This window comes from Ixodes scapularis, unplaced genomic scaffold, assembly GCF_016920785.2.
Source record: "Ixodes scapularis isolate PalLabHiFi unplaced genomic scaffold, ASM1692078v2 PGA_scaffold8__174_contigs__length_109621045, whole genome shotgun sequence".
Lineage (NCBI taxonomy): Eukaryota > Metazoa > Arthropoda > Arachnida > Ixodida > Ixodidae > Ixodes > Ixodes scapularis.
In genome coordinates this window covers 14,622,902-14,646,836 of record NW_024609883.1, presented here as the reverse complement: position 1 = coordinate 14,646,836, position 23,935 = coordinate 14,622,902, and the positions used below count along the sequence as shown (strand labels likewise).

The following is a 23,935-nucleotide window of genomic DNA, read 5'->3' as shown; positions in this document are numbered from 1 at the left end:
TTACAAGAAAGAAAGTGGAGGCCAAATACTATCTGGACTGTTCAACGTCATTTTCTATGCTGGGCCATTTATATAATCTCAAACGATGTAATTGTAACATTATCTCACTTTGAAAATAACGGTCTGTTTAGCTCTCCTACTTATGATAGCATACCAAGAAAAATAATCCTTTTCAGGGATTCACAGGAAACAGAAGGAAGAAAAACAGTGCTTTCCCCGTGTCAAGAAGCTGTAATTCAAGCGAGCAAAAAACAAAGATCAATTAATACGCTAGAACACATTAGGCACAGATGAGCGCGATGTATTTTTATGCATGTAAATTTTATTTTTATTTATCATTTACACAGCTCGGTTCTGCAGCAAGTGTTTGTTTAGAGTTAACCAAGAGATCTAGGATTTTATCTTAATACCAAGCGGCATGGAGTCTAAATATTGCAGTGTTTATATCCTTCGACCTGAATATGACTGCTTCTGTTTTCTTGTTGTTTATAATTTTATACGAATAAATTAAGCTCCATCCCCATATTGTTTTGATAAATAAATTGCCCGTCATAAAACTTTCAGAAATGTTGGTCATAATAAAATATGGTGTTGCCATCTGCATAACCTGACATACTTGCTTTGTTGTCAATGTTAACTGAGTCGTTTATAGTCAGCAAACAACGGCTTTAGACTTATATGTAACTGGTTCCCTTTATGAGTGCCTTACCATGAAATGCTGCACAAGGAGGCTTCCCGAAGGCTTTCAGTTGACGGCACATTGTGATATCGGAGATATGGGTTTCGTGGCATACTTGATTTGCAACATGGCACGCTACACTGTTTAGAAATGCGTGTTCAATAATTTCCATAAAAACTAAGCAACTGTTAAAATTACTGCATAAAACGACCGACAAATCAGGCTACTCACACGAGCTCTGACAAACGCGGGGGAGCGGTAGAAACGCCTTTGTTTTGGCCACGTTCAACGCTTCCTCTACAGTTGCGGCGTTAGCGCTTTTTGCAGTAATGCAGCGCCTCCATTATATATCACACCAGATGAAAGAACTTTAACACTTCATGACCGCTCTTTTGTACGCGGGAGAAATCGGCATGTCGCTCTTGGGGAGCAGGAGAGGGGAACGAGGGTGGTTTATACGGTATTGTCCCTTATGGATTACATTCCATTTTTCACACCATTTGTGTGTGCATTCGGAAGAATCAGAGAATATATTTTAACTGTCTTAGAAGTTGATTAGTCCCGTATTTAGGGTGATAAAAAGTACATTATAATTTAGAGCCCTAGATTCTAACACTATTTGAGAGCATTTAAAATCTAAATCAAATTTAAGAGAGTAGGAAATTACACCATGTGTTTGACTCCATTGTTACATGATTAAGGGCGTTAGCTATATTAAAAAACAAATACTCCAAGAAAAGATAGAAGTTTTATTTTTTTCACGGTAAGGGTGTCGTCCCTAGTGCCGTCGTGGTGACGTCTCCGGAGTCTATTTCGATCGCTGGACAAGCTAGTAAAGCCGGACGGACCAACATGCGCAAAAAAGAGGTACGGAGAGACCTTCTCCCTTTTCCGCGGTGTACTGCTCTATGAGATACGTTCCGAGCGTGGAACAGCAAGCGGACACTGAGCTGACGTTCGTTGCGGCCACCAGATACAAAATGACGAAGCTTCTTCCCCGACACAAATAGCTTAAAAGGGCGCGTGAGCTCTTTGAAGATCACGTGCTTTTCAGGATAGATCGTGACAAATTACCAGGCCGCTTAGGAAACTATGACGACATTTCGGGCAGATTAGATGTAATTGAAGGGTACGTTCAGATGTCTGGAAAATCTTGCTCGGCCCCACATACTCTTTTTCATAGGGCCTGTAGTCACTTGTCTCCTCTTGTTCTTTTGGGTGGCTCGAAGACCTCACGGCACGGTACGTGCGGACGTGCCTACTGCTGCAGGAGTTGGACCTTGCAATACCTTACAAGTAAGGCCGGAAACACTACCACGCCGACTGTCTGTCACAGGCTGCTGCGGAGTTGTTCACGATGGACACAGACGGCGTGTTATCCTCGGAGCACATGACACCACAGATATGGCCGTTCGGCAGCGGCGCGACAGGGAACTCCACTAGCTAATAGCGCTCTTGGCAGGAAAAGAAAACGGTGATCTCCAAAGTTTTTGCCAGAGTACAAGAAGAAGTTTGAGGCTTGATAGCGGCCGTGGATGATGGTTGTGCCGAAGGACTTACGTGAACGATTCTTCGAGGCTTGCCACGACGATCCCGCCGCCGGACATCTTGAAAAATTGCACGTATTCGCGAGAAGTACTGTTGGCCGAGGCTCCGAAATTCTGTTATTACACGTGGACATATCAAGAATGCTAATTTCAAAAGGCGCCACCGAGGTAACATGAAAAAACTTCAGCCTATTGTAGCGTCAGCAAAAACCGTTTCAGCAGATCGGCATAAATTTGCTCAGTTTGTTTCATACATCGACGTTCATTAACCGGTGAGTTATCGTCGGCACAGGTTATCTGACGTGATACGTAGATACTACGGCCATCCAGTTGTTTAATGTTGTAGATGCTGCGAAGTTTATTTTCGAGTGTAATATTCTCCGGCAAGGCGCCCGAAAAGACCCGATCACCGACGGCTGGTTCGCTTTTATAGCTTGTATAACGTCAGTTCCTTCCTTTAAGTAACACCAGCCATCCCAGGACAGCTGCATACAATCCGCACATTAACAAAATGACTGATAGACCTAATAAGGCCATCCCTAACTTGATTTTCATGTACAAAACTGTAAAGCAGAAAGTGTGCGATTAAGTGCTGCACTATGGTACCTTCGCGTATAAGGTTGAGGTTCACGAGGCAAGTGGGAGCGCGCCGTTCCAGCTAATACACGGCAGGTGCGTTTTCAAGACGTTCGACATCATTCATCAGAATACAATTGACAATGGCAGCGACTAGAACAACGACGGCGCTCTATTTATATATCAAATTGCCAAGGATGCTCGTCAGCTTGCAAGTGTCATGTTTTGAGGCCATTAGCAACTCGACGCACACCGCAATACCCTTCGACGTAGCGTCTTAAACTTTCAGCCAGGACACCAGGTTTCAGTTTGAAATTTATACGGCATCGCGGAATAAAAAAAAAGCATCAAAGACAAAACCTTTTATTTATTCATTTATTCAGATACCTACAGCGCCATGGGGCATTACAGTAGGGGGGGGGGGGGAGAAGTTGGAAATGAAGAACACGAATAGTTATACAAAAGTTAAAAGAGCAGTATTCACAAGCCATAAATCTTTCAGTATCACAACAAAGTGCAGGCTACATAAAAAATAAAAATGCGGTCTACTAAACACTCCGAACGTTGCTCAACTACTAACTAGACACTACGAGGTTAGTGTTGAATAAAAAATATCGTTAGGAACAATGTTGACCACCGAGGCTGACAAACCGTTCCAATCCCGTATTGTTTTAGGAAAAAAAGATTTCATATAGACGTCACTTTTACAGCGGAATTCCTTGACCTTATACACATGATCCTTTCGTTGTCATATGTAATCTGGCGGGTGAAGGTAGGCATTTCTATCTATCCCAGTCCTACAGTGAAATATGTTATTAAAAAATTTCAGTCGAAGGTTCTTCCGTCTAAAGCTTAACTCCTTCCATCCTAGGCTCTGTTTCGCACGAGTCATACTAAGTCGCCTGTCGTAATTGTTTAAAACAAAACGGGCAGCCCGGTTTTGTACTTTTCCAAGTTTGATTATCTGGACAGCAGTGTGAGCATCCCATATAGTGCAGGCATATTCTAAAATTGAGCGGACATGCGAAAAATAAAGTCTCTCTTTCAAGGAACGTGGTACAGGCTTAAAGTTACGAGCGAGAAAGCCAACCTTGAATCATAAAAGGTTCTTCGTCACATACGCACACCGTTCCATTATACCGATGACTCCATTGAGCTTTTTAAAGAAAGATCGACGTGTAAGTAACTCTTTTGAGAGTTTTGCATTGATGTGCAGATGCGCTTTCATGAGAACGGCGGCGGTGCCCGAAACCTTGAGACTACAAAACCAGAATTGATGTTCGTGAAGACGAGTGTAACACTGAAATTCATAACCAAAATTATGATTGAACTGCAGGTCTTAAGTGTTAATGGGGGAGGTGACTGAACACAAGGTTATTTCTTTTTGTCATGTGAGATTTGTGTAAAGCAATCACAAATAATAAACAAAAATCTCTAGAGTTGAATTGCTATAGGTTTTTAGCAATATTTGGAACACAAGTTGACTCCGTCAGTCTGTCCACGGATTCATGGGTACCGTCCAGCAGCTGTCCTTTTATTTAGGGCATGACTTCAGAGTTAACCAGTTTTGAAAATTGAAGTGGACACGGCTGCATGTTCCGCCGCAGCATTCCTATAAAAAAAGAAAAAAAAAGAAAGAAAAAAGTGAGTTCAATATTGTAATGTATACGAGTTTTCCACCGAATATGAAGACCCTGTCGTTATGGAAAAATACCAATAGTAAGTGAAAATACCAACTATTTCTGTTTTTATTGTTGTTTACTCAAAATTTGAGTGGTTACAACAGTTACTTATTAACGCGCTGAAGGAACTATGGATCATGTTTTTATTGAATGTTTGCAAATTTGTATTCTTTAAAACCGTGACTACTACATTAGTGAGGTCCATGCGGGAGAGGTAAACGGCCATGCGTATAAAATATATGGGCTAGTCGTCACGATAAGTCGCTCACCTGAAATTGCGAATTAGCTTTTAAATTATTTAACGTAATCGTGTACATAGTACCAATGAGAAACGTGCCGAGCGTCATCGAGAGCCACTAAATACAAAAAAAAAAAACTTAAAATATTTTTCGCGCGCGGAAATTAGCTTTCATTCGTGGAGCATGTCCAATGCTTTAAATTCGAAAACGTGAGTGATTCGAAGTATTATTCGCGATCTCTATAACTTGATTGATAACATAGTTTTTTACAGCGCTCCAAACCGTTTTTGTCAGAACCATGTGTTCATTTTACTAATAAAACGTTACATACCGCAATTGTAAATTAATTGACTTATCTTAAATTACTTGGCAAACTTAAGTACGCTTCTGCGGTATGCGATTGAAGCCTCGGCTTTCTTAGTAATAACCTAGAATCATCTCAAAATCACAGTGTGCGTTTCATTTTGTCTTACTCCGATCGTGGATCAAAGGTGGCATTAATGAAAGCTACTTTAAACCTTCATCCTCTCGCTCTACGCAGAAAAGTTTCTAGATTACCCCTTTTTCATAGGATTTATCAAAAATTATAGACTGAAAAGTGAGCTGCTTTTGGAGCCGCCATACTGATCATCCCACGTGGAGCATAGTCATGAGTTGTCTCTCGCTGTCGTACAAACATGTACTTTTTCTCTTTTTTTCCTAAAACAAGCAACGAATGGAAACACCTCCATACCTCAATCGCCACAATAACAGATCCACTGAGTTTTATATATGCTTTCGAAACATATCTTGTCTTATTAATCCGCTTTTTTATTTTGTTGTACTGCATATATCGCGTTTTTATTTGTTTTATTTCTATTACCACTCATTTCCTTAACGAATTGGGGCCTTTAAGGTATTGGACCTGGCAGCAGCGCAGCATTGAAGCGAAGTGCTTAACCCCTGCTACGCCATCTCACAGGGTACCTATCCTCAAACCCTGCTCTAGTGAGTCAGCGATACGTGCCGTGCCGTGTGACACCGCTATCAACAAGGGCCAACGGGACTGCGATTGGCGGACCACTGTCTGACACCAGGCGACCAAGTCTTGATGGAACCGACACCAATCACCGTCCGATCACTTGGCAGCAGCGCGGCATTGAAGCGACGTGCTTAACCCCTACTACGACATCTTACAGGATACCTATCATCAAACCCTGCTCTACTGAGTCAGCGATACGTGCCGTGGCGTGTGACACCCGCTATCAACAAGGGCCAACGGGACTGCAATTGGCGGACCACTCTCTGACACCAGGCGACCAAGCCTTCCTGGAACCGACACCTATCACCGTCCGGTCACTTGGCAGCAGCGCGACATTGAAGCCACGTGCTTAACCCCTACTACGGCATCTTACAGTATACCTATCATCAAACCCTGCTCTACTGAGTCAGCGATACGTGCCGTGCCGTGTGACACCCGCTATCAACAAGGGCCATCGTGACTGCGATTGGCGGACCACTGTCTGACACCAGGGGACCAAGCCTTGCTGGAACCGTCACCTATCACCGTCATATCACTTGGCAGCAGCGCGGCATTGAAGCGACGTGCTTAACCCCTGCTACGCTATCTTACAGGATACCTATCATCAAACCCTGCTCTCGTGAGCCAGCGATACGTGCCGTGCCGTGAGACACCGCTATCAACAAGGACCAACGGGACTGCGATTGGCGGATCACTGCCGGACACCAGGGGACCAAGCCTTGCTGGAACGACACCTATCACCGTCCGGTCACTTGGCAGCAGCGCGGCATTGATGCGACGTGCTTAACCCCTGCTCTTACAGAATACCTATCATCAAACCCTGCTCAAGTGAGCCAGCGATACGTGCCGTGCCGTGTGACACCGCTATCAACAAGGACCAACGGGACTGCGATTGGCGGACCACTGTCTGACACCAGGGGACCAAGCTTTGCTGGAACCGACACCTATCACCGTCCGGCCACTTGGCAGCTGCGCGGCATTGAAGCGACGTGCTTAGCCACTACTACGCCATCTTACAGGGTACCTATCCTCAAACCCTGCTCTAGTGAGTCAGCGATACGTGCCGTACCGCGTGACACCCGCTATCAACAAGGGCCAACCGGACTGCGATTGGCGGACCACTGTCTGACACCAGGTGGCCAAGCCTTGCTGGAACCGACACCTATCACCGTCCGGTCAAATGGCAGCTGCGCGGCATTGAAGCGACGTGCTTAACCCCTGCTACGCCATCTTACAGGATACCTATCATCGAACCCTGCTCTAATGAGTCAGCGATACGTGCCGTACCGTGTGACACCCGCTATCAACAAGGGCCTACCGGACTGGGATTGGCGGACCACTGTCTGACACCAGGCGGCCAAGCCTTGCTGGAACCGACACCTATCACCGTCCGGTCACTTGGCCGCTGCGCGGCATTGAAGCGACGTGCTTAACCCCTGCTACGCCATCTTACAGGATACCTATCATCAAACCCTGCTCTAGTGAGTCAGCGATACGTGCCGTGCCGTGTGACACCACTATCAACAAGGACCAGCGGGACTGCGATTGCCGGACCACTGTCTGACACCAGGGGACCAAGCCTTGCTGGAACCGACACCTATCACCGTCCGGTCACTTGGCAGCACCGCGGCATTGAAGCGACGTGGTTAACACCTACTACACCATTTTACAGGATACCTATCATCGAACCCTGCTCTAGTGAGTCAGCGATACGTGCCGTACCGTGTGACACCCGCTATCAACAAGGGCCAACCGGACTGCGATTGGCGGACCACTGTCTGACACCAGGCGGCCAAGCCTTGCTGGAACCGACACCGATCACCGTCCGGTCACTTGGCAGCACCACGGCATTGAAGCGATGTGGTTAACCCCTACTACACCATTTTACAGGATACCTATCATCGAACCCTGCTCTAGTGAGTCAGCGATACGTGCCCTGCCGTGTGACAGCGCTATCAACAAGGGCCAACGGGACTGGGATTGGCGGACCACTGTCTGACACCAGGGGACCAAGCCTTGCTGGAACCGACACCTATCACCGTCCGGTCAATTGGCAGAAGAGCGGCATTGAAGCGACGTGCTTAACCCGTGCTATGCCATCTTACAGGATACCTATCATCAAACCCTGCTCTAGTGAGCTAGCGATACATGCCGTGCCGTGTGACACCGCTATCAACAAGGGCCAACGGGACTGTGATTGGCGGACCACTGTCTAACACCAGGGGACCAAGCCCTGCTGGAACCGACACCTATCACCGTCCGGTCAATTGGCAGAAGCGCGGCATTGAAGCGACGTGCTTAACCCCTGCTACGCCATCTTACAGGATACCTATCATCAAACCCTGCTATAGTGAGCCAGCGATACGTGCCGTGCCGTGTGACACCGCTATCAACAAGGGCCAACGGGACTGCGATTGCCAGACCACTGTTTGACACCAGGGGACCAAGCCTTGTTCGATTCGTCGCCTATAACCGTCCGGTCACTTGGCAGCAGCGCGGCATTGAAGCGACGTTCTTAACCCCTGCTACGCCATCTTACAGGATACCTATCATCGAAGCCTGCTTTAGTGTGTCAATGATTCGTGCCATGCCGTGTGACACTGCTATCAACAAGGACCAACGGGACTGCGATGGGCGGACCACTGTCTGACTCCATGGGACCAAGCCTTGCTGGAACCGACACCTATCACCGTCCGGTCACTTGGCGGAAGCGCGGCATTGAAGCGACGTGGATAACCCTTGCTACGCCATCTTACAGGACACCTATCATCAAACCCTGCTCTAGTGAGCCAGCTTTACATGCCATGCCGTGTGACACCGCTATCAACAAGGGCCAACTTGACTGTGATTGGCGGACCACTGTCTGACACCAGGGGACCAAGCCTTGCTGGAACCGACACCTATCACCGTCCGGTCACTTGGCAGCAGCGCGGCATTGAAGCGACGTGCTTAACCCCTACTACGCCATCTTACAGGGTACCTATCCTCAAACCCTGCTCTAGTGAGCCAGCGATACGTGCCGTGCCGTGTGACACCGCCATCAACAAAGACCAACGGGACTGCGATTGGCGGATCACTGTCTGACACCAGGGGACCAGGCCTTGCTGGAACGACACCTATCACCGTCCGGTCACTTGGCAGCAGCGCGGCATTGAAGCGACGTGCTTAACCCCTGCTAGGCCATCTTACAGGATACCTATTATCGAACCCTGCTCTAGTGAGTCAGCGATACGTGCCCTGCCGTGTGACACCGCTACCAACAAGGGCCAACGGGACTGTGATTGGCGGACCACTGTCTGACACCAGGGGACCAAGCCTTGCTCGATCCGTCGCCTATAACCGTCCGGTCACTTGGCAGCAGAGCGGCATTGAAGCGACGTGCTTAACCCCTGCTGCGCCATCTTACAGGGTACCTATCATCGAACCCTGCTCTACTAAGTCAGCGATACGTGCCGTGCCGTGTGACACCGCTATAAACAAGGGCCAACGGGACTGCGATTGGCGGACCACTGTCTGACACCAGGGGACCAAGCCTTGCTCGATCCGTCACCTATAACCGTCCGGTCACTTGGCAGCAGCGCGGCATTGAAGCGACGTGCTTAACCAATGCTACGCCATCTTACAGGATGTCTATCCTCAAACCCTGCTGTAGTGAGCCAGCAATACGTGCCGTGCCGTGTGACACCGCTATCAACAAGGGCCAACGATACTGCGATTGGCGGACCACTGTTTCATACCAGGGGACCAAGTCTTGCTGGAACCAACACCTATCACTTTCTGGTCACTTGGCAGCAGCGCGACATTGAAGCGAGGTGCTTAACCCCCGCTACGCCGTCTTAAAGGGTACCTAGGATCGAACCCTGCTCTACTGAGTCAGCGATTCGTGCCGTACCATGTGACACCGCTATCAACAAGGGCCAACGGGACTGCGATTGGCGGATGACTGTCTGACACCAGGGGACCAAGCCTTGCTCGAACCGACACCTATCACCGTCCGGTCACTTGGCGGAAGCGCGGCATTGAAGCAACGTGCTTAACCCCTGCTACGCCATCTTACAGGATACCTGTCATCAAACCCTGCTCTAGTGAGCCAGCGATACGTGCCGTGCCGTGTGACACCGCCATCAACAAAGACCAACGGGACTGCGATTGGCGGATCACTGTCTGACACCAGGGGACCAGGCCTTGCTGGAACGACACCTATCACCGTCCGGTCACTTGGCAGCAGCGCGGCATTGAAGCGACGTGCTTAACCCCTGCTAGGCCATCTTACAGGATACCTATTATCGAACCCTGCTCTAGTGAGTCAGCGATACGTGCCCTGCCGTGTGACACCGCTACCAACAAGGGCCAACGGGACTGTGATTGGCGGACCACTGTCTGACACCAGGGGACCAAGCCTTGCTCGATCCGTCGCCTATAACCGTCCGGTCACTTGGCAGCAGAGCGGCATTGAAGCGACGTGCTTAACCCCTGCTGCGCCATCTTACAGGGTACCTATCATCGAACCCTGCTCTACTAAGTCAGCGATACGTGCCGTGCCGTGTGACACCGCTATAAACAAGGGCCAACGGGACTGCGATTGGCGGACCACTGTCTGACACCAGGGGACCAAGCCTTGCTCGATCCGTCACCTATAACCGTCCGGTCACTTGGCAGCAGCGCGGCATTGAAGCGACGTGCTTAACCAATGCTACGCCATCTTACAGGATGTCTATCCTCAAACCCTGCTGTAGTGAGCCAGCAATACGTGCCGTGCCGTGTGACACCGCTATCAACAAGGGCCAGCGATACTGCGATTGGCGGACCACTGTTTCATACCAGGGGACCAAGTCTTGCTGGAACCAACACCTATCACTTTCTGGTCACTTGGCAGCAGCGCGACATTGAAGCGAGGTGCTTAACCCCCGCTACGCCGTCTTAAAGGGTACCTAGGATCGAACCCTGCTCTACTGAGTCAGCGATTCGTGCCGTACCATGTGACACCGCTATCAACAAGGGCCAACGGGACTGCGATTGGCGGATGACTGTCTGACACCAGGGGACCAAGCCTTGCTCGAACCGACACCTATCACCGTCCGGTCACTTGGCGGAAGCGCGGCATTGAAGCAACGTGCTTAACCCCTGCTACGCCATCTTACAGGATACCTGTCATCAAACCCTGCTCTAGTGAGCCAGCGATACGTGCCCTGCCGTGTGACACCGCTATCAACAAGGGCCAACGGGACTGTGATTGGCGGACCACTGTCTGACACCAGGGGACCAAGCCTTGCTGAAACCGACACCTATCACCGTCCGGTCACTTGGCAGAAGCGCGGCATTGAAGCGACGTGCTTAACCCCTGCTGCGCCATCTTACAGGTTTGCAAGATCCTTCTATTTAAATCATTGCCAAATATTGTCGCCGCACCTGCTGCCACTGTTTTTTGTGCCTTGTGTGTTTAGTGGTCGTGGTTTCAGAAACGTAAGATGGGAAAGGACGACTAAAAAGACCTTCTAAAGGCGTTAGACGAGTTCCGCAGTGAAATCAGGGCTGATAAGCAAGGCCTAGGGAGAGTGTAAAATTCTGTAACGATACATGAGACGGCGTCTAGGACATCAAAAATGAAATGAAAGAACTGAGGAGGGAAATACAGCAACTGAGAGCGCGCAACCGAGAACTTGATGCAAAAATCTGCAGACTCAACGCAAGGGTCGAGGAACTGGAGCAATATCAAAAATCAGATAACACAGAAATCAAAGGAGTACCATCGGAGGGGGACCCTACTGACGTTGTTAAACGAATCTGCAGTTAACGTCTGCCGTCGCGTGCCAACGTTTAGGCAGGACACAAAGAATATCGTGCGTTTCGTCCACCACACAGAGGAACAAGGTTCTGGAAAAGGCCAAAAAACAATAATTGACCACTGCGTCGCTTGATTATGAAGGTACTGCCTGCCCCATATATGTCAACGTGCACCTCATGAGTCTTAACAAAAAATTACTTCCAGCGGTCAATGCACAAAGCGTAGAGTGGGATGGCGTTTCGTGTGGTCGGCCGGCGGAACGATTTTCGCGCGCAAAAATGAAACCGCTGAAGCAGTTCGAATCATGTGCCTTTATGATGTTGCAAAAAATGCAAACTAGAAAAAAAAAGTTGAGCTATCGTCTTAAATAGTAACCCTGAAGTTTCAATGGCTGACACTTCGCGTAGATGCAAATGTGTTGATCGATTATCTTTTAACGAGGAATTCCTATGCTCGGAACCAAACTTTTCTGTGATGTATCTAAATGCCATAAGCATAAAAATAAGGAAGAAAATCTTAACGAATTTTTTTCTTTCCTATGCCTAAATTTTGACGTTCTCTTGTTCACGAAAACATGGCTATCAGCAAATGGCGCAGCCCCATTATTCAAGATTACAAGTATGACGGACTTGTTAGGGATAAACGGGAATGTGCAGGAGTGCCTATTTACACGAAACAAAGTATATCGTACGAAGGTATTGACGATTTGTGCAAACTTGATACGAGCATAGAATGCATGACAATTATAATTAAAAACACAGTTATTGCTGTACTGTACCGCCCAACTTCGGGCAGCACGCTAGCTTTTTTTTTTAATTCACAGATGAACTGCTCCGTTATGTGGGTTAAACCAGTGCCTCACATACGATACTTGGAGACGTTAACATAAACATAACTTCTCAAGATACAGACACGAGATAATTTAGTTGCCTTTTAACCCAATATGCTTGTGTAAATCTGATCACGATATTTACTAGAGTGACTGCTGAAACTGCGACTACTGCCGTTAAGGAAGATATGATTTTTATTAATGAGCGGAAGACCCTCCTCGGCTTTAAGTCACTCCTAGTGAGCCTTGCTGGATGACCACCTTGCAAGTGGATCAGCCAAATGCAAGATCAAGCCATGTGGGGAGCTACTGGTAAAACGGTAAAGGTGAGTGATCAACGATTTATGTAAGGAAGAGTTAAATTAAAACTGCTATAGCTCCTACCACCTTTGAAAGACGACGAGATAAGTAAATGTTTTTCGAGCCATAGGCACAATACACCACATTAAAAAAGGAAGATCGTGATTTTCGTAGCTTGGTGAGACAGAAACATTGACACGTGTGGTGACGCTGGTTCTAAAAGAACATCGCTCTGTTGACAAGGTGCCACAAATGCTTACGATTCATGGGGTGAACACTCTGGTGGTCATCTCGGGACACGCTCCTTTATGTATACGGTTTAAATCCATGGGTCGTATTTGTAGGCTGTGCTGCACACTTGAACACATGAAGAGTTGAGGGCATGGGTATGCCAGTGAGAATTGTGCTATCACGCATGCTTCTATGCAGCAATGCATTGCGAACCTTTGACGAAAACGAACTCATCATGGATATAAAGGAGATGAACAAAAGTGATTATAGTCCTTCCGAAGGCTTCCCTGATAGGCATAAACATGAGATGTTACAATTCGAGCCGCGTGAAAACCTAACTGATGTTAGGTTTTCACGCGGTTTCCAACGTAAAAGAGCGCGCAAGCTCAATTCGAGGGTTGCCTGTAAGTTCTGAAAGTGTGATATCCCAAACCGCTATGTCAAATATCCAAGAAAACAGCCCATACAGATATCGAAGACCGTAGAGGATGGGACAAATAATGATAGAGTGTGCGAAAAAGCTAAACTGACCGCAGCTGAACCGCACACATTGGCAGATCCTAGAGGTACTAATGAAACTTTCTCGGTAACGCAAAAACCGCAAACAAGTACTGAACTCTATGGCCAGAGAGAAAACTCTAAATAGAAGGATCGGATGAAAACCATCCTGATCCTATCTGAATCCGACGCTACACGACTAGACCAAATGTCTGCACCACCCAAAGTAGCCAATTAAATATTTTCACACTAAATGCCAGTAGAGCCAAGTGAGCTAAAAGCAGTACTAACTTATTTTTATTGTTATTGAAGTAGGCTGTGAAATAGTGGCCCTCTAAAAAACCAAGGTTTTAAAAAAACAATGTTTTTGGCATACGGTGTAGGCACGAACTCATGAGATGTATTCTCTATCCACCAAATAATTACTCTGCTGGATGCTCAATCCAAAAAAACAAGCCTTAAGTATAATATGGGCAATTAACTTGAGGGCATATACGCTGGGAGGCCTTTGGTCACTAACGTTCGTATCCTGAACGTACCTTGCCGCATAAATATTGTGTATGTCTACAAGCAAGCGATGCGAAGAAAATTGTTTTCAATCAAGTATGAATGCACGCGTAAAAAAACTTAAATATAACTTTCCATTGCGATTTCGACTACATGTTGCATGCTAGAGACAAAGCAAATTTTAATAAAACTGATAACCCCAGCAGAGGAATCCTATGGTTACTTTTTGAGGAATTGTCGTTTCTTAGATTTATCATTCACGTATATTGCAATCAAATACACACACTTCCAATGATCGTCCCAAACATGGTTAGACTGAATCATTGTTAAAGTTTAAGGCAATAAGCTAATTAGCGTTCTCAATTCTGACTGTACATTATTTGCCCGACAGCTTCCTGGTCGATTTCAAGATGGGATAACTACAATCGTAGGTGACCACCAAACCTGTTTTACAAAAGGAAGGAAAATACAAACACACCTAGGGATTGTACGGTCTATACTGAGGATATGCAAACGAACCTAAAAAGGCCGCTGTGATAATACAAATAATACAAATTGACTTTACAAAAACCTTTCACGTAGTGGAACAGTCCTTTCTTTTTTGAAATCTGAAATATATTTATATACCCGCAAAAATTCTGAAGGCCGTGCAACTTTGTTGCCATGATATCACAGTAAAAATAATAGTTACGGAACAATCTCAAGATTCGTTCCAGTGTTGCGGAATGAGCACCTCCATTCTATTCCAATTCCATTCCGGGGAATTAGAGTTGTCAATAATTCAATTCCTGTCAACTCCTAGGAATGGGGACACTGGGCCCATTCCTACTCCTGGAATGGCTGAATCGTTCCATTCCATTCCTCTAATTCCTAAACGTTAAAAGTGTCACTTGACAGCTGCATTACGCTGCAGGGTTGGGCAGACATATTCAGAAATGTATTTGGAAATACAAATACTGGGATAGATGAAAATAGTTGCCAAGATACTGATACTCAAGTCTCAAATATATTATAAAAATGTATCATGATACGTATCGAAAATACATTTTAAAAGAGGCAAAAAGTCTTTGGAATACAAATACAAGAATACATTTTAGGGAGCGCAGAAATATAAATGCTGATAATACAATACATTTTTCAAATTTCTTTAAGACGCCAACTGAGATGAGGCTTTAAGTTTGAAGTGGAAGTTTTTGGTTTGTTCTTTGGTCCCGAAATTACTTTTCCGCAGGCTTGGCACTTCGCCTTGAAGGTAGTGGTTCCGGACAAGGAGTCCTAAATGGGTTTAAAAAACGTTCCATCAAGGATTTACCGCGGTCCCTTCCCTGGCATCCTGTCTGACTGACCAGTGATGCGAAAAGACTTCGACATCTAAATAAATTCCATCAAAACATCACCACTTCCCTGTCCAATAAGGGCGCCTTTGTCAGCACTGATCACGTGACGTCACGGTGGGATGAACTAGTATTCTTGAATCTGTAGGTGTTGCCTTGAACATAAAACTTTACCCACGCTGCTGTATAAAAGGACAATACATATTTTAGTTGTAGCTGACCTCGTTGAAGACCATGCAGCCAGTTGCATTTAGAATTTTCGAGAAAAGTGGACCACCTGAAGCATCCTGAAGCACATGTATTATCTTCTGTTACGGTTGAAAAATCGATACGGTGGCATCCCTGTTGTGACGGTCCTTCCTGCCGACTCTCCGCCTCCAACGCATGAATGGCAGTCTTCAATTTTCGCCTAGCATCATTCAACCAGAGACCTCGTGGATTGCGACCTGAGATGGCCGGCACAGGTGTGAGCTCTTCCAGAAACAGCGTGCTCAAAACGAGTCGAAAATGTACGAAGTCTGGGTCCGCACAGCGAAGCCACGTCTGGCCTGCTTCCTGGCTACCGGATCACCAGAGCAGCAGGTCACGTTAAACGTCGGCTGATGACGTACCAGCCGTGCAATATAACAGGCGCAGACGCATTCGGATATGTGTTGAACTTCACTGGTGAAAGGCGCCGCCGCCCCCCCCCCCCTTCCCTCCCCCCTCTGTTCTTTGCTTTGACTTTTTTTTTTTTTTGCATTTTTTTTTTGCGCATAAGTCTGCTAGGGCCTTACGCGGGTTCGCAGTTTCCCGCTCATTTTATTTCTGAGCAACCGGCTCCCTGACTGGCTCGGTATAGCTAAACGTAATAAATAAATAAATAAATAAATAAATAATATATAAAGAACCGGCCCATTCCATTCCCATTCCATTCCGGTGTCGCGAAAATGCGGAGTGATTCCGGAATCATTCACACTCCGGAGTGGAAACTCCGCAACACTGATTTGTTCAAGTTCAAGGCTCGGCACTTCATGGACGACCACCCTCGCCACTCCCCCTGGACATATATTTGGAGCTTCTCTGCAGTGCAGACACATCAGAAGCAACAACGTGGTGCGCGGTTCTTGCCTCACTAGTTGTGAGGTGAATATCCTGGCTTATGCCGACAACCTTGTGCTTGTGGGCGCGGATAAACACACCATAGAACAAGCAATGTCGTTCAATTAACATTTTTCTGCTTTATTTGGCACGGCTGTCAGCAAGGAAGTGTTTTGGCTCCTAAAGCGTGTAGAGAGGACAACACTAATCACGTTTGAAGACATCATAACTTCGCAGTGTCACGGAATGCTACGAATAATCCCAAATTAATATCGGATAATGTCGGAACGAGTTTGAAAACTGCTTTTTGCATATGAACCATGATATGCGCTTTAATCTTTTGCCGATTTTTAGTATATAACATTTTTTGTAACAATTAATGTACCTACTCAAATCAGGCGTTGCTGAAGGGTGACGGCTAATACGTTTCATAGAATTTTCGTGACATTCATTTGGATGTCGTTTTATGAACCGATCCTAAAGTCGAATTTAATTCAATCTGTTAACAACTGGGGTCCCGGCTCATGACATATTTGTGAATCGCAGTTGATTGCGAAATAGAAGTTTTTTAACAGTCACAACACCCTTCTAAAAATATTGAAAATATATATTTGTGACAAACAATTTGAACCAGATCTCCAAGCAGATGGCACGCACAACATATAAAGCTTTGAAGTTTTATAAGTAACCGAAACCATAGATTTATTAAAAGTTAGATTTGATCAAGACTTTTTAGTTTCTTTCTCGAGAAAGAGTGCAATAAAACAGATATTGATCTCACTCCTGGATCCCTTGTATCGTTTATGCTATTTTGGACCACCGCATAAATATAGTGTGGATCTAAGAAAAGCGGTGAACGCATGTCCACACCACCAAAATTTAAGACGTTCTCCTTCCACTTTTATTCAAGAACAGTGCCGGCGAAAGAATAGATTGATTCAGAAGGTATTGAATAACTATGACCAATAGACTGTAGTCCTTGTAAGACAAATGAAACGTTTACGCATGTTTTTGTTTTATGTGTTAGTGTAGTTATTTTTCGTTGTGAAGTTTAAAAAAAAAAAACAAGGCGGTATGTTGGGCGAGTTGGTTCAACAACATCAAACGTGAAAACAGCGCGAAAATTTGACAAAGGACGAGTGAAAGAAGTGCACGGACAAAGCGATGACTATCAACTCAAGTTTAATTTTCAAGCGAACCAGAAAGCAAACACAGGGAGCATAGGAAAGAACCAATGAAGACATAAAAATACAACCCGACCGACAAGATTTCTACTACGTCATCACCCTCACACGTGCCTGGCGTTCTCCTTGATAAAAAGGATTTCATCATCCCCCAAGTGCACCGACGGTGCACTCACACATTCCTCTTCCCATTTTGATAAAATGAAAACTTCCTTTTCAATCACTCTCGCGGTCTTACTTTTATTACGCGCCGAGATCGTCAAGTTAATAAATTTAGGTACGCAGCCGCACCTACTGCAATGCACCGCTAAGTGGCCACCAGAGGAGGAACGGAGAGAAAGGGAATGCTCCCTTGCCCTCACGTTCACGCACCTCCCCGTTTGTCCAATGTTACTATGGCGTGTTTAACGGCTTCTCTGCTGAAGTCATGCCACCATAGGTGTGACGACAGTCTAGACTCTATTGTTTCAGGTATATAGGCTGAGATCGGCGGGACACCCTTTGACGTTGATAGTGGGTGTGGCAGAGTCCCCCTTAAAGGGGTTTATGGGCCGACCCAGTCCTAAGGTTAGACAAAAACCGACAAGACCGGTGGTGGTTCCTTATGTCCACGCCCTCTCCCATCAGGTCAAGCGAGTGGCGCAGAAGTATAACCTGCTAGTGGTGTTTTCAGCACCCCAGAAGCTGTCACGACTGTGCTCTGCTGTTAACCGAGGGGGAGTACCAGAGATTTGCAATGTGATGTCAATCACCGCACTCCTTTTGCACCATGCGCACTAGGGGTTTTGTATCGGATCCTCTTCACCTGTGGTAGGGTGTACATTGGACAGACGGGGAGGTACGTGAACGTGAGGGCGAGGGAGCATTCCCTTTCTATCCGTTCCTCCCCCGCTGGCCACTTAGCGGTACATTGCAGTAGGTGCGGCTGCCCACCTATATTTAATGACGACTATCTTGGCGCGTAATAAAAGTAAGACCTCCAGAGAGATTGAAGAGGCAGTTTTCACTTTATCAAAAAGGGAACGGGAATATGTGAGCGAGGATGATGAAGTCCTTTTTATCAAGGAGAATGGCAGGCACGTGTAAGGGTGGTCACGTAGTAGAAACCTTGTCGTTTGGGTTGTATTTTTGTGTCTTGATTGGCTCTTTCCTCTCTGCTCCCTGTGTTTATTTTCGGGTTTGCTTGAAAATTTAGTTGATAGTCAGCGCTTTGTCCGTGCACTTCTTTCACTTGTCCTTCGTCAAATTTTTGCGCTGTTTTTTTACGTTTAAAAAGAAAGCTGAAACATTTTGAAGTTGAAGAAATAATTTGCCGCTCCTTGATTTTTTTTCACCACCTGAATAGCGTGCTCTGTACACTTGAATTCTTATAGCCCGTTAACACTAAAATGAATCTACGGATTTTCAGTCGGAAAGCGGCAGGACTTGCGTTGTTGGGACGCGTTTCTTTAATATCTCTTCAGGACATATTTCTCCCAACCGCGAACCGCGAAGCTGACGTGACGTGGGTGACCTTCGAAGCAAAATGGCCCCTGTCGATGGGAAGCTTACTGGGCGCTCTTGTCTTTGTAATGCAACAAAGAAATAAGAAAATAAATGTGATATTCACGAGCGTCACTTTAAATTGTCGCGAAATAATTATCTTGTAGTGTGAACTTGCTTTGCTGGGGTGGTCTGGTTTGGGAATGTCTTTTGTTATTCGAAGTAGCAAAGTCCATCACTGCTCTGCCTTGTTTGTCTTTGCCCATTGGCCATCAGAACCCGCCTCCGATCGCCCGAAGTGGTATGATTCGTATTCACTTCGGCAGTTACGTAAACGAATGGAAGCTACCGACATCTATGACAAGCAGTCAAACCGATGTAGACTCTGTGAGCGTGATTGCGTAGCAAACTATACCGCGGAACTGACGTGGCACGCAAAGCAGCTGGCTAGCTCGTCCCGTAACGCCTCTACTACTAAAATGAATAAAGGGGTCCCACTCAACAAATAAAATATACGTACCAGATAATGCATAGAAAATTCACTAGGCGTTTATTTGAGCTTAACATCAAACAAACGTCTAACCCAATCAAGGTGTTACGAAAATCAAAGTACGACCGACTAGCACCCATCAGATTCACAGCGCCACCAATGCCGCTTACTAGTCCGAGATAAAAATTGAACAATAGAAAATCGATGGGTAAAAACTGTCCCTCTTGGCTCGAAAGCGAGGTCAGCTATTTATATAAGCAGGGATGAATTAAATTTTAAAAAAATGGTCCGGGAAATTCTTTTATTTACAAAGGTTCTATGATTCCGCAAGCGCGCTTAATTGGGCTCTCCTTGTGGGCGATCCCGGGTAGCTCGGGGAAAGCGCCTGGGAATCGCCGGTGTGGTTTCGCTTCTCCAGGTCACATCTCTTGCTGCCTGAGCTCGGCATCCGTACGAACAGCACCGAAGAGCAACCTTCTGTACAAAAACGGATAAATTTTGGCTTTGGATCGCAAATTGAAATTGATTTTCGATTGTAATACAAGGTTTCAAACGCAAGTTCCGAAAGATCATACTTGTTAGCCGAAAAAGGCGCGAGGTACACCTAAGCACTTCTTATCAGTTGAAAATGCGAAATCACGCACGCTGCTCTTCGCTCCCCTCTTTAATCTGCGGCGTACAACGCGCTGACCTCGGGCGTGGCACGGTGGAGCCGCTGCCTCGCGGACAGGCAGCGCCATCGGGTGAGCGATCGTTCAAACTGATATAAAAGTGATCACTGCGATGGGGCTGTGTGGTTCATGGTTGCCATACAGTGACCGTCGGACCCGCCATGAGACGCACTCGTGTCTTAGTAGCGGAGGCGGACAGTGAGTCGAGCATCGTGGGTACGTTTAGTGCCGGTTGGCTTTTTCGGGGCCGTTCCACTGGCTATTCAGTTTGGGGGTTTCCTTTATCCCGACTAATTTCCAATTGGCATTTGCAAGATATCCCCACTTGATCCAAGGATCCAATTCATTTGACTTTATATTGACTTTAAGTCTGCGGTGCGAAAGCGGGAGCGGACCAGACACAACATTTTTCTTATTTCTTTAAGTTTCAATTCATCAAAGGCCTTGTGCCTTGCGGTGAGAGGAAGGAACAGACAAACAATGTAGTTCTCATGAACGAACTCCTTGGTTTATTCCATGCGCCGCATTTAATTGCCACTCCCCGTGCAGCCGATAAGAGGCGGGCGAGCGCGGTGACCAGTGATAACACAACAGTGTGATAACACATTGAGGATGACACCCCACAAACTGACGAGCAGCGGCGAATGGGAGCCTCGTCGACGCGCGCCAGCCAATGGGACCGAAGTGTAAAAGGTGCCGTCGGCAAACTTTGCGCGTGGTTTCATTAAGGTACCGTTTTGCATGGTTTCAAAGGTGATAACGTCGGCTCGCTCCATAGGACACTTAATGTTTTTGCACTAAAACTACCAACTTGGTGCGCCTGAACGGGGTCGCATGCGAACCGCATTCGGAACCGCTTTAGAGACGCAGCTTAAGCGCCAGTGTGAATGCACCATTAAAGGTGTACGGTCTCGGAAAAACAAGAGAGCTCGGTACTGAAAGGGGAGTTGCGAAACCCTTCTCAGTAATCTTAAAAAATATCACTGATCTTGTCGGGGTCAGGACGAATGCCGTCTGCGCTGACGGTGGGAATCAATATCTGAATTTGGCGTCAAGCAAGATGGCATTTCTTGGTATTAACTTGGAGACCCGCTGTCCTAATGCATTTCAGAACGGATCAGAGTCGTAAGCGGCGCTCTTTAAATGTCGCAGAGACGATGAAAACACCATCTAAATAGCACAGGCATGTTCGCCATTTTAAACTCCTCAATAAATCATCCATCATTCTATAGAACGTGGCAGGAGCGTTGCATAAACCAAAAGGAAGGAGTTTGAATTCATAGAGCCCGTCAGAAGTTGTGAAGGCTGTTTCCTCTTGATCTTGGTCGTGTACTGGTATCTGCCAATATCCGGATCGAAGGTCTAAAGAGGAAAAATATTCGGATCCTTGTAAGCTGTCTAAAGCGTCGTCGATTTGTAGTAGAGGATGTGCGTCCTTTTTGGTGATCCTATTTAGGCGTATGGGATTTTCGCAAAACCTCCACGACCCATCTTTCTTCTCAACTACAGGTGAGGGCCAGGGACTTGATGATGGTAGAACTATGATCTTTTGGAGCATGTCTTTAGCATGCTGATCAAATAAGGCTCACTCAGAAGGAGAGACGCGGTAAGGTCTGTGTCGAACTGGTGAAGCATCGCCGGTATCAATTCAGTGATTTACGGAGGTTGCTAAACCCAATGGGCCACCGTCGATATCATAGCATGAGGAGTATCAATTCACTAAATTCAACAGTAGCCCTTGATAATCCCTCGTTTTTTTATCAACCATGCATGTTAAAGAAGAGACGGAGTTACGCAATGAAGTAGATTAGCCTAATAATGTTTCAGCGCACGGCTGAAGACTAAAAAATGGGCAAGTGGTCAGTGCATAAACAAAGTCTTCGCAAGTTCCAGTTGATAAACGCAGAGGCTCGTTTGACAGGTTGGTGATAGGGACTGTGGCCGTGCCATTGGTCAATGTCAATAATGAAAATGGAAGAACGAAGTTCCTCCGTAGCAACATGTCGCGGCAAAGTTCCACAAGGTCATTACCATTATGGTCGCCGAAAAAAAAACTTATCCACCGCCGTGACAAAAATGGTACTCAAAGATGGAATGACATAGTCATGACTCAAACATAGCTTCCCTACTTGAACCCTGTCTAGGTCATAGTCATCATAATTTTCTCTACCAATATTTAGCAACCCAGTGCCGCAGTCTATGAGCGCGTTGCGTTGTGATAGCAAGTCCCATTCCAATATCAAATCATAGCTGCAGTGAGGAACAACAGTGAAAGACACCACAGTAACTTTGTCTAGAGTGATGCGAGTGGTACACAAGCAACATGGCGAGAAAAGGGAACGATTCGCTCCTTGCAATAACCTGCCATCCGGAGTGATGCCAACCAAACGAAACTTTCGTTGCGTGGACTCGTTCACGACTGAAACTGATGCAGCCGTGCCTATAATTGCTGAAAACGTTTGTCCTTTGACAGTTATAGAAACGAAATTTCTTTGGGGAGGCGGAGGCTGGCAAGAATTGAACGAAGCGGCGTTCCCTCCTACTGCCCTCGCGTCTAGTTTACCTCCTTGAAGTAGGGAGCGGACGGCTCATGGGGGGACGGTCGAAACGACGCAGACGAACGTGAGTAAGGCGAGGGCGAGCACGGACGCATGTATGCCGGGGGTCTCGGAGATGAATATCGGTTACGATGTGGGAAGCTTGTTACTGAAACATCATCGTCGTACACACTTAAAAATTTCAACACCCATGTTCGTGTTAAAAGGGTGTTTTTCCGAGCTCACACCCTTCCTACACCATTTTTACATGATTTTTTTAATATTCAAGGGTGTACGGAAAAGCCTACACCCTTCGCACATCCTTTTTACACCCTGCGGCTACCGAAATCGTGTTAAGAGGGTGTTGCGGTGATACACCCATGATTTCCGAGTCGTCAAACTCGGACACCACCCAATTGCATACATACGCGCCGACAGCAGAAGTCAAGAAGCAGTCCGCTGAATTTTAGCGGATTTTGTGAAGTTCAAGTAAGCACAATGGGCAGCTGACATCTGAGCCAAGCCAACGCTCCAGTTGTTTTGAAGCCGTTCAAGCCAGATGGATGCCGGCGTCGTGTACAAGCTCCTTGGTTGTTCACGTGCAAGCGACCACGAAAATAGTATCGATTACTCACGCACTTCTGCTCAAAATGGTAAATCCACATCGCTTCTATTCTGATACATTCTGTCTCATCTTGAGATGTACTAAAGCGAAGGCTAGACGTGCGAGACGGTTCGGGCTCACAGCTTTACTGTGAGCTTGTACCGTAAAGGTCGGTTCAGACACTTCCGTTTGAGTGCGTTTGTCTGCGTTGCGTTTAGAACCGAAAGCGAGTCACCGGCACATCTGTGCTTCGTATGAAGCGTGGGTTCCAATACAAGGAATCATCTTGCCACGCGATATGAGCAGCAGGGATGTCCTGGTTTCTCGCAGCCGCAATTCGGTCCAACGCAGTCAAATGCAACTGTTTGAACCAGGCTTTACGTGGTTGTCCTGTGCTTGTCCTTCGCGTTTTATTCTTTCGATTTTAAGTATTCATTTTCAACTCGCTCGCTTTTACCAGTACTAGTAGATACCCAAGCTGCACGAGGGTTCGTGCAGTGCGACCATCTAGCGATGCTATGAGCTCGTGCTCGAGCCTTGGTTTTAATGCATCTTAGTGGGGAAGGCAATCATCGGGGATATATGACACATTATGATGCCAAGTCTGTTCACGGCGGGTTCTCGTGCTGTTTTGATTGGAGGAGAAGGGGCATGTAAAC

General features: G+C 46.5%; 1 protein-coding gene across 1 annotated transcript in view; it reads right to left on the bottom strand.

Moving 5' to 3' along the window:
* Positions 1 to 4,336: 4,336 nt before the first annotated feature.
* The window catches only part of LOC120846678, a 41,684-nt gene continuing 22,085 nt past the window's right edge, over positions 4,337 to 23,935 (bottom strand). Inside the window, exon 4 of the mRNA XM_040218533.1 lies at positions 4,337 to 4,414. Within this exon, the coding sequence (XP_040074467.1) occupies positions 4,337 to 4,414 (78 nt within the window). The remainder of the gene's footprint in view (positions 4,415 to 23,935) is intronic.